Consider the following 11647-nt stretch of genomic DNA (forward strand, 5'->3'; position numbering starts at 1 on the left):
TTCCTCCCAGCTTTTGCAGCAGGGTGACAACCCCATCGCTGCAAACCACTCCCTTTTGCAAGGCACACGTGGACCTCGCTGGAAGCTCAGGGCTCTTGAAGGGGCTGCTGCAGTTGGCAACAGGAGCTGTTGTTGAACTTTTCACATTGCTTAACCCCCCCTGCCAAATGCCATCAAGTGGCTGAGGAAGGACACAAAAAGATTACCCTGGAGGAAGGGAGGCCAAAAGCTTGGAAAAGGATGAAAGAAATGCTCTGATCATGACGATGACAAAAAAATAGAACGATTTCTTTTTGACAGCAAATGAACACCCGCCGCCCTCCAGCCCTCCCAGCCTGGCAGGCCGAGCGGAGCCGTTTCCATGGCATGAGGTGCTGGCAGCCTGCAGAGAGAAACCAGAGAGCCACGGTCAGTCACAGAAGGCTCCTGTGCCCTGTCCTGCCATGGCCTGTGCCCGGGCCAGGCTGCTGGCTGTGCTCAGAGCCCAAACCTCCCGAGCCATTCTCTGTTTCGAGAGAAGGGCAGCGTGGCAGGCCACGTTCCACCTCCTCCGCTTCAGCACAGCACAGCAGCCTCCTCAGCAGCTGCAAGGGCGGGATGCCCGTGTGCCCGCTGCCCTCTGCCCGAAGCCCTTCTGCCAGCCCAGCTGTGGAGCCGGGTACCCACCTCTGCAGACCTGCTGCCAGGAGAGGAGCTGATCCCACACGAGGTCCTCGTCCTTCTTGAAGGGGATGTCCCTGCAGGCCGTGGCCCCTGGGGTAGCGCTGGCACTGGATGTGCTCCACGGACGGTGCAGGCGCTTCCCCATGCAGTCCGGGCACCAGGTGTAATCTTCCTGGGAAAAACAAAGAACAATTGCATGAAAGTCAATTCAAAACAAGACCTGGAAACAAGAAAAACCTACACAGCCTGTCACCGTTTCACGGGCCTGAGGAGGGTCTGACCACTCCATGTGAGAATGAAACCTGTCCACGGGTGGGGAAAAACCCCACCTTTCCCGCCCGTAAACGCGCCCCTTCCTCGAGGGCCTGCAAAGCAGACCAGCTGGGGCACGGCTTCAGAACCCGTCCCCCTCTGCTGCCACCATCCACATGGATGGATGTTTTGTCAGGCTGGCTGCCCCCGCCCCAGCCCGTGCCAGGCTGGCTGGCAGAAGCTGTCAGCAAGGCCAGGAGCCGGCTCCCCTTCCACAACATCCGTCCCCTGTCCCACCAAAAAGCAGCTCGGCAGCCGGGGGAAAAATTAATATTCCCCAGCGCCGCCGAGCGGGGAACCTGCGGCGCGTGGCCAGGCCGAGCCCTGCCATGCCTGGAAGCACGAGCATCCCCCCGCCCCTGCGCCGGCTGGGGACTCATCTTGATTTCATCGGGGCGCAGAGCGTGTCCTCCAGGAAGGGGCCGCAGCCAAAGCCGCTCGGCTTTGCCCCGCCAGCGGCCAGCTCCAGGATGGTGTTCCCAGCTCCACGTGGTGCTCCAGAAGAACACGCCAGCTGTGCCTCGGCTTGCGGGGACATCCCGATGCCATTGAGCTGCAGGGGGATGTTTCCCCTGTTCCAGTCCGTGGCACCTTCACCGCACTGCCACCACTTCTCCAGTGGCACGGGGAGCACTGAGCCGCTCCCTCCACAACTCGCCGGGGACCAGCGGAAGCATCTCCTCGGCTGCGCTCTCTCCTCCGTGCCGCGGCCGCAAGGAAACGCTCCGGGGTTTTCTTGGAGTGCCACCAGACACATGCAGCTGGTACTTGCTGGGCTCCTGGATCCTACTGAGCACAGGGATGGATCTCTGCTGTCTCCTGGGCCAGGCAGGGCTCCTGCAGCCAAGAATGCTCAAAAAGGTCTTCCAGTGATGGCCTGTCTGTGGGGTCCATGGATAAACACCACCTGATGAGGTGCTGGCACTCTGCAGAGAGAAACCAGAAACCGCCACTCAGCGGGACAAGGCTCCTGTCCATGCTCTCCCACATTCCACGGTGCCCAGGCCACCCTAGGAGTGCTCGGAGCTGCAGCCAAATGCTTCCCATGGATCCTCCCTTCCGGAGGAGAGCAGCACAGAGGCACACGTGCCACCTCCTCCAGCTAAGCCCAGGAGATCAACCGCCTCACTAGCTGCAAGAGCAGGACGCTGATGTGCCAGCTGCCCCCTCCCAGCCCCGTTCCTCCTCCCGAGCCTTGAAGGCACAGCCCCACCTTGAGACACCCGGGGCGGGAAGAAGAGCTGGCCCCGGACGATGTCCTCGTTTGTGTGGAAAGGAAGGTGCCCGCAGACCAGGTGATAGAGCAGGATGCCCAGGGACCAGATGGTGGCTGGCTGGCCATGGTAGCAGCCAAAGAGGATCCACTCCGGTGGGCTGTACTCCGGCGTTCCTATGGGACACGGGCACAGCTCATCAGGCCGATGCTGCTCCCTCCCTTCCTCCCTCCCTCCCAGCCCGCCCCCGTTCCACAACAGCCAGCCCCTGCCCCGCCGAAAAGCAACTTGGCTGCAGCCGGCTGAAGGAGGATTCTGCACCCTCCCCTCCCTGTCTCCCTCTTCCCCCTCTGCCAGCCAAGGGGGGAACCTCTGCTGCCCGGCTGGGCCCCGGCTTTGGGCTCACCTGACATCCGGGTGTAGAACGTGTCCTGGAGGATCGTGCCGCAGCCGAAGTCGATGAGCTTCGCCTCGCCCGTGGCCAGGTCGACGAGGACGTTCTCGGCCTTGATGTCGCGGTGCAGGACGCCGCGGCTGGTGCAGTGCCGCACGGCCTCCAGCACCTGGCGGAACAGCCCCCGCGCCACGGGCTCCGTCAGGAACCCCCGCTCGTGCAGGAAGTCCCAGAGGTCCTGACAGCGCTGCGGACGCTCCATGACCAGCGCGAAGCCGTCGGGCAGCTCGAACCAGTCCAGGAGCCGCACGACGCCGCGGAAGCCAGGGCACGACACCATCCACAGCAGCGCCAGCTCCAGGGGCACCAGGGCGCCGTTGTGCTGCGGGGGGACCGCGATGCCCTCAGCGGGGCCGATGCTGCGCCGCGCCTTGGCCACCCCCTGCCCGGCCCCGCCGCCGCTCGCCATTGCCCGGCCCGGGACGCTGCGCGGGCCCCGCTCACTCCCCGCTCGCTCCCCTCGCAGCCTTCCGGCTGCCACCCTGCCGGGCCTCGCCTTAGCCCCGCCCGGCACGCCCCGCCGCCTTCTCCCGCTGGCCCCGCTCACTCACCAGCCGCGCCCACTCCGGGATGCGATCGCGGCACACTCGCTTGATGGCCACCTGCAAGCCAAGGCGAGCGCCGGGCTGAGCTCGCTGCCCGCCCCCTCCGCTCCGGCCCCGTCTCTTACCGGGGCGCCGTCGGCGAGCCGGGTCCCGGAGTAAACGCTGCCGCAGCCGCCGCTCCCCAGCAGCGGGCCCTCGCGGTAGAGCTGCTCCAGGGGAGGCTTCTCTGCCCGTGCGGGCGGCACCGCGCTCCCGCTCTTCTGCCCCGTCAAGCCGAGCGCCCGGCGCGCTGCTGCTTGCCGAGGCGCCCCGGGCTGCGGCGGCTCGGGGCCGGCGGCCGAGCTGACGAGCGGCGGAGCTCGGAGCGGGGAAGCCGCCGGCGACGCTGTCGGCGACGGGGCGGGCGCGGGGCGGCAGCGGGGCGGCTGCGGGCGGAACCGCGGCAGGGGCTTCGTTCGGGGCCGGGGCCTCGGCCGGGGCCGGGCCAGAGCCCGCGCCAGGCGGAGCCAAAAGACCGCGCTGCTCCGCCAGCGCCAGAGCGAGCGGCACTTCCAGCGGCGCCACAGCCAGTACGGAGAGAGCCCGGCGGAGGCGGCTCCGCGGCGGGACGGGCAGGGGCGGGCACGGGGCGGCCCCGCCGAGGGGCGCCTTGCGGGACGCGGCATCAGCCGGGCTGGGAGAGGCGGGACACGGACGGGACGGGAGTGGAGTGGAGTGAGTGTGAGAGGGAGAAGGGGATGGGGAACGAGTGGAAAGTCGAGCGGAAAACCGATCGAGAGAAGCGCTGCTGCTGCTGCTGCTGCTGCTGCTGCTGCTGCTGCTGCTGCTGCTGCTGCTGCTGCTGCTGCTGCTGCGGAACCGCCGCAGCTCGCGAACGTTCCTCCGTTGCCTCCGCGAACCCAACGGAGGAGCCGCCGCGCGCCCCGCGGAACGAAAGAGAGAAACAAACAAATAAAACCCCAAAGGAATTCCTATTAGAGAAGTAACCAAATCAAACAATGTAGCAATAAAGAAGAGTCTTGGCATGTGGCTTCTTTCTTTTTTTGGCTGAGGTGTAGCATTTCATGGGGAAGAATTGCCTCTTCTGACAGTTTCCAATAGTTTTTGGACAGGAGTGCAGCATTTAATTTTCAAGTAGAATAGGGAAATTGTCTCAGTAATGTCATCTCTTTTCATCCTCTGTTGAGACAGTTGCAGGCTGCCAAAGGACATGGTCTGCAATGTGGAACTTGGGGCCAAGTTTGTTTTTCTGACAGAGGATGAGGAGGGGAAGTATCCCAGAATCATGGAGTCGTGGCATGGTTTGGCTTGGAAGGGATCTGAAAAATCACACGGCTGCAACCCCCCTGCTGTGGCTGGGCACCCCTTGCACTAGCCCGGCTTGTCTAGAGCTCCATGCAGCCTGGCCTTGAGCACTGTCAGGGACGGGACAGCCACACCTTCTCTGGGCAACCTGTTCCAGGAGAGTCTTTTTTCTGAATCCCTCACCTAAACCGACTCTCTTTCCATTTGGATCCATTCTCCCTTGTCCTGTCCTTGCCTGCCCTCCTACAAAGCCCCTGTCCAGCTTTCTTGTAGGTTGCCCTCAGGTCCTGGAAGGCCACAGTTGGATCAAGTCTAAGTCTCTTGCCCAGGCTGAAGAAGCCGAGCTGTCTCAGCCTTTCCTTGCAGGACAGCAGTGTTATAGCTACGTATTATAATATTGGCTTTTGCAAATATCAAAGTGGATTTTATATGTGTGATGTTCAAGTAACTTTGTTCCAAAGATAAAGTTTCTAATTTTGTTGTTAATTAAGCTTAGACATAGTAGTGCAATAGCTGACAGAAGTCTGCTTGTGTTAAAATGCCTGCTTGGATGGGATAACATCCAATGAACACAGGATGAGGACACCTGCTACAGATCTGCCAAAGATCAGCACTCACCGTCTGAAGGCAGTGTGGACCAAGGCCCGAACTGGAAGTGATAAAGAGAAGGAGCCAAACCCCAGCCAGGAAACACGCATGCTCTGAAAAGGCGGACCCAAGGAGGGGCCATGTAAAATAGTTCCTGGAAAATGTAAACTAGGTTATGGATATGCATAAGGGGCTGTGAATAGGCAACAGGCTGATGTCAGGGAAAAGGTATTTAAGGGAGATCCCCGAAGGTAACAGGGTGCTCTTGGCTGAGTGCCAAGATGCACCTGGCCATAAATAACCTTTGCTCTGTGGTCCTTGTCTCCCATTGTCCTTTATTAAACTTTTTACATTTTCACAGGAGAGTGAACATGTTTTCCACATGGACTACACATGCTTATACACAATTCTAGGAAGACTAGTAATTTTTTTTTACAATGATTGGGTGAATCAACACATAAACAAACTTCTCCAATTTGAAACATCTCTTGCTCATAGAAGTTGATTCAATCTTCTTTCTTGATTCAGTCTTCTTGCAGTCTTCAAAGCTCTGTTTCTTCTTGCCAAGGCATTCTGACTATCAAATCTTTTATGCTAATCAGGTCCAAAGTTCATCAGCTCACTTCTGTCCTGGCAGCATGGCTGTGTCTACGCAAGCAGGGAAACACTAACTGAGAGAATTCCACTAAGGTGAAGGTGGCCTCAGCCTCCCGTGACCGAGCTGCCGGGTATGATCTGTCAGATCCCCTTGAAGGAGCCTCTAGTATGTATGCCCAGGGAAGAAATGGGAACCAGGGCTAGAGGGGCCCTGCCTGGAGCCAGGGAGAGGCACGGGAAAACCGGATCTCTGGTCAGCGTGGATCCGATGGCCTGGCACATCAGAGCCACAGAAATATGAAACCTTAGCTGATACTGGTGCGCAGTGTGCCCTGATACCATGGGGACATGTGGGGGCAGAACCTGTTTCCATTGCCGGGCTGACGGGGGGATCGATCACAGCAATTGACCCTGTTGGGAGCCGAGGTGAGCCTGACTGGGAAGGAGTGGCAGAAACATCCCATTGTGACCGGCCCAGAGGCCCTGTGTATTCTGGGCATAGACTTCCTCCGGAATGGCTACTACAAAGACCCAAAGGGACTCAGGTGGGCTTTTGGCATAGCTGCTGGAGAGGCAGAGGACATGAAGCAGTTGAACACCTTGCCTGGACTATCAGAGCACCCATCTGCAGTAGGACTCCTGAGGGTGGAAGAGCAACGAGTGCCAATTGCCACCTCGACAGTGCACCGCCGGCAGTATTGAACAAATCGGGATGCCGTGATCCCATCCACAGAATGATTTGTGAGCTGGAGAGCCAAGGGGTGATCAGCAAAACCCACTCACCCTTCAACAGCCCCTCTTGGCCTGTGCACAAGTTGACAGAGAATGGAGATTGTGGACTACAGTGCCTTGAATGAAGTGACTCCACCGCTGAGCGCTGCTGTGCCCGACATGCTGGAGCTCCAGTACAAGCTGGAGTCCAAGGCAGCACAGTGGTACGCCACTGCTGACATTGCTAACACACTTTTCTCCATTCCTCTGGCAGCAGAATGCAGGCCTCAGTTTGCTTTCACCTGGAGGGGCGTGCAGTACACCTGGAACCGACTGCCCCAGGGGTGGAAGCACAGCCCCACCAGCTGCCATGGACTGATCCAGGCTGCACTGGCAAAGGGTGAAGCTCCAGAACACCTGCAGTACATCGATGGCATCATTGTGTGGGGGAACTCAGCAATGGAAGTATTTGAGAAAGGAGAGAGGATCGTCCAGATTCTGCTGGAAGCTGGTTTTTGGGGAATGCACATTCCTGAGTAAAACCAGATTTTGAGCCCTCTCTACCTGGTCACCCACAAAAAGAACGATTTCCACTGGGGCCCTGAGCAGCAACAAGCTTTTGCCCAGATCAAGCAGGAGATCGCTCATGCAGTCGCCCTTGGCCCAGTCAGGACGGGACCAGAGGTGAGGAATGTGCTCTACTCTGCAGCCAGGAACAATGGCTTGTCCTGGAGCCTTTGGCAGAAGGTGCCTGGGGAGACTCGAGGCCGACCACTGGGATTCTGGATCCAAAGCTACAGCGGGTCTGAAGCCAAGTACACTCCCACAGAGAAGGGAATCTTGGCCGCCTGTGAAGGAGTTCAAGCTGCCTTGGGGGTGATTGGCACAGAAGCACAACTCCTCCTGGCACCCCGACTGCCGGTGCTGGGGTGGATGTTTCAAGGAAAGGTTCCCACATCCTGCCACGCCACCGACGCCACACGGAACAAACGGACAGCCCTCATCACACAGCACACCTGTATTTGGAACCAGAACTATTATTTTGGAAATACAAACTGGCCAGAAGGTGAAAACTTTGGTCTCACTGATGAAGCGGAGCAGGAACAATTGGCATGGACTGAAGAAACTCCACCATACAAACATCTACCAGCAGAGGAAACACGCTACGCTCTTTTCACGGACGGTTCCTGTCGCATTGTAGGGATGAACCAGAAGTGGAAAGCAGCCGTATGGAGCCCCACACGACAGGCTGCACAAGCTACTGAGGAGAAGGTGGATCAAGTCAACTTGCTGAACTCAAGGCCGTTCAGCTGGCTCTGTGCATTGCTGGAAGAGAGAAGTGACCAAAGCTCTGCCTTTATACCAATTCATGGATGGTAGCCAATGCTCTGTGGGGCTGCCTGGAAAGGTGGAAAAAGGCCAACTGGCAGCTTAGAGGAAAACCAGTCTGGAATGCTGATGAGTGGAAAGACATTGCCACTCGGGTGGAGAGGTGCCTGTGGAAGTCTGCCATGTAGATGCCAATGTCCTCAAGAGTCGGGCTAATGAGGAGCACTTAAACAACGAGCAGGTAGATCAGGCTGCAAAGATTGAGGTGTCAAAGATAGACTTGGATTGGCATCACAAGGGGCAGTTGTTCTGAGCTCGATGGGCTCACGATGCCTCAGGTCATCAGGGCAGAGATGCCACCTATAAGTGGGCACGAGACCGAGGGGTGGATCTAAGCATGGACAGGATTTCTCAGGTTATCCATGACTGTGAGACGTGTGCTGTGATCAAGGAGGCCAAGCGGGTGAAGCCCCTGTGCTATGGTGGGCGGGGGTCCAAGTACAAGTAGGGGGAGGCCTGGCAGATTGACCACGTCACACTGCCCCAGACACGCCAAGGCAAGCGCTACGTGCTCACCATGGTAGAAGCCACCACGGGATGCTTGGAGACCTCCCCTGTGCCTCACAGCACTGCCCCAACACCATCCTGGGCCTGGAAAAGCAAGTCCTGGGGAGGCATGGCACCCCTGAGAGGACTGAGTCAGACAAGGGGACTCATTTCAAGAGCGGCATTGCCAACACCTGGGCTAGAGAACATGGCATCGAGTGGGTGCACTGAGACCCGTACTGGGGGTGCTCTGGGACCGAGACTGAGACCGAGGTCGGCATCGGGACCAGGATTGCTCCAAGACCGGTGCTGGGACCTGTACCTGGATTGCTCTGGGACCTCCGAGTTCACTCTGGGGAGCTTTGGCTGCAACCCAGAGCAGCACTGGGACTGGGAGGGACTGGGAGTGACTGGGAGGGAGCCCTGGGCAGCGTGGGACCGCCTCCGTTCACAACGTTCAGTGCAGTCATCCCGGTCCAAATGATCCCAGTTTGTATGATCCCAGTCTGGATGGTCCTGATCCACATAGTCCCAGTCTGTGCACCCCCAGTCTGTAGGATCCCAGTCCCCATGATCCCAGTCCATAAGATCCCAGTCCGCATGATCCCAGTCTCTATGGTCCTGCACGGCACACACTCCAAGGGTCTGGAATTCCAGTTCCCAGTAGGGAAACATGTTCCTGCCCTTGAAGGCAAAGCTCTTAAGAAGGGGCCAAAAGCCAAGTGCAGCAAGATCCTACAGTGACATTTCACTGCCAGCCTTCAGTGGCTTAAGATCAGAGATTAGAAGCAGGCCGCGCATCAGGCTGTCCCGAGCTGGGTCCATGTCAGGTCTTTGCCAAGTCCTTGCCAACTCCTTGCCAAGTTCTTGCCAGCCCTTGTTCGGAACAGCCAGCGTGACGGTTCAGTGGTTGCACCTGCGCTGTGTCCTGTTCTAAGCCGGAACTGCAGTGGGGGAAGGGATTCTTTCTCGTGGCAATCGGAAGGCAGAATGGAAAATGAGGGGCTTCAGACGGGCTCTTACACCACCCCGTGACTGACGATTGCCCTCGAAAGATCTTCATCAGCAGGGTTCCATGGTGTCGTCGTGGAGTCTTCAGGACTCGTCAAGTGTTGGCAGCAATCCCAGGGAAAAGAGAAGAGAAAAAGGAAAGGAAAGAGAAAACAGAAAAACTAAAACAATTAGTAAGCAAATTATAATTAAATAATAAGCAGAATACAATAAGTATTAATTAAACCAGTAATAGTTAAACAATAAATTGTTTAGATAATAATCAATATTCATCAATTGAACAATAGATTGATCAAATAATAAACCAGTATAATCAATATTAAACAATAAAATAATAAACCTAGTATAATCAATATTACTCAGTACAATTTTCTAATCAATAAACAAAAAGAATTAAAACAGTGATTAAAACAAATCATAAGAGAAAATTATGTAAAACATATCTTCTAACCTTATAATCTCCTTGTGTCTACAGTCCTGGGAACATCTATAGTGTAAAGGATGTCGGCCAAGTGGTGTGCATTAATTATAGATGTCAATTTTGTTCATCGTTTCATCATTCTCCAATTCACAATAAGCAAGATTACTGATAAAACAAAACCAATCATAACTAAAATCAGAAGAACAACAATGGGATGACACAATTTGTTCAGGACACCGGTGGCAGTGAGCGACCACCCGAAAAGGGTATCCCACCACCTGTGCACGGCATCACTTTTCACCCTTTCTACAACACGATGTATTTCTTGCACATCATGATGAACAGTTACCAGAGTTTTCTGTCCATTCTCCTTGATTTTTCCTAGGATCTCTATTAGATCTTGATGAAGTAATAGTTGCTTTACCAAAGTAAGGTTCATCCCAATGGGAGTAGGCAATAGCTTGTGAATCAACGTGAGATTGGATTCTAAAAGTTCATGTGAAGGTAACTGGAGCTACAAAAGAAAAATCACATCCTGCAATTTTAGTAAAGTTGCAAGCACAAAAATTTGAATGATTTTTAGTATCTACTACTGTACTTTCTATAAGCACAGTATCACAAGTGGTTCTAAAGCAGGCACACCCATTGCCTGTATGTACAAGGACTGTTTCAGAAGTCTCGTTAGGATGAATGTCAAAATGACAGCTATTTTGTTCTGTGTCTAAACAGATATCTTGAGCTATAATTGCATTACCTTCACAGATAAACCCTAGTTGTTCTCGGAGAGTACAGGACTCTAAATTGACAGTTTGCCATTTGTCATTAATTTGATGGGCCCATTCTCTATGTTCAGAAGGATAGAAAGTGGCTCCGTCATGATTTAATCCTAGTGCAATGATAGGGAATATCAAATGCACCGAGGCATTTCTTATGGTCAACACAAATGCTGTGGCTGTGTTTGTGTTAGGGTCATAGGTAAAATTCACTAAATTCCACCAGGATTGGAAATCTCTTTCAAAGTCAGTGGCACTGTCCCAGACTATTTTCCTAATTTCAGTAGGAAAAGTGCCTTCTTCACTTTCTCTTATAATTGCGGCAGCAACTGACTGCATCCATAATTGAGCCTGGATACAGCTAAGAGCTAAGGAAACGTTGCTTTGTGTGGCATTAAGTGCATCAATTATCAATTTGCTATCATTTACATTTATCTTTTCCCAATTTGGTAGAATGTTTGATAGCAACCACTGATGTGTTCCCAAGGCCGATAAGGACGATTGCAGTGGCTGCTGTATTTTGGTTAAATCTTTAGTTGTGGAGGCCAATTTATTCATTAATACTTCTGAATCAATACTATTTAGGATTCCCAGTCCCGTTCCCACGACACCAGTTATGTCTCTTTGCACCCGGTTTTTAGGAGGGTTCCACTGTCGCAGCCAGGTTGTCCAACCCTGAAAAGAGGTTTGCAAAAAGGGTGAACAAGCTGGTTGTATTTCTGAGACATTGTTTTGCATCAGCAATTTGACTTGTTTAAGAGACCATGCTGGATTAAATAATATCTGTTGTTGGCCAGTTTTCCTGATTATATATGGTCCAACTTCAAAAATTTTCGGGGTAAGCATAACTGGTGGCTGGGCTCGAGTGGTGGTAGTGGTGGTGGTATAAACCGTAGTAGATTGGGCTACAGCATTTATTATAAACTTAAAAGAAAGCCCTTCGGTGTTTTTTCCCCATAAACAAACCACTTCTGCAGTCTGTGTTAGTGTAAAATTGTGCCAACAATCCTGTACGCTTGGGTGCGTGCAGACTCTCTCCTGCTTGTCTGTTTGACCTATTTGAACACTGATTGAGGTTGCCTTACTATAAGCAGGTTTGTTAACCATTCGGCATCCTATGCTAATTTTCTCCCCCATTACCCCTTGAAGTTGCCAGGTTTTGTATTCTTTCCATTCTT

The 11647-nt window shown here is 54.4% G+C and overlaps 1 protein-coding gene across 3 annotated transcripts; it reads right to left on the reverse strand.

The window, feature by feature from the left end:
• Positions 1-267: 267 nt before the first annotated feature.
• LOC128783179 (serine/threonine-protein kinase pim-1-like) lies at positions 268-4815 on the reverse strand. 3 transcript variants are annotated; one of them, XR_008429026.1, is made up of 6 exons: positions 3314-4815; positions 3195-3245; positions 2596-2965; positions 2189-2365; positions 677-1901; positions 268-382 (listed from the first exon to the last, which is right to left on the reverse strand). XR_008429026.1 is itself a non-coding variant. In XM_053933795.1 (5 exons), exons 1-5 carry the CDS (start codon positions 3851-3853, stop codon positions 1762-1764), a joined length of 1278 nt encoding a protein of 425 aa, XP_053789770.1. In that variant the 5' UTR covers positions 3854-4815; the 3' UTR covers positions 268-1761. The 3 variants fall into 3 exon arrangements, 1 of the variants encoding a protein (XP_053789770.1); XR_008429025.1 differs by having other exon boundaries at positions 667-1901; XM_053933795.1 differs by having other exon boundaries at positions 268-1901.
• Between the last annotated feature and the right edge of the window lie 6832 nt (positions 4816-11647).

This window comes from Vidua chalybeata, unplaced genomic scaffold (genome assembly GCF_026979565.1).
Source record: "Vidua chalybeata isolate OUT-0048 unplaced genomic scaffold, bVidCha1 merged haplotype W_reject_23, whole genome shotgun sequence".
NCBI lineage: Eukaryota > Metazoa > Chordata > Aves > Passeriformes > Viduidae > Vidua > Vidua chalybeata.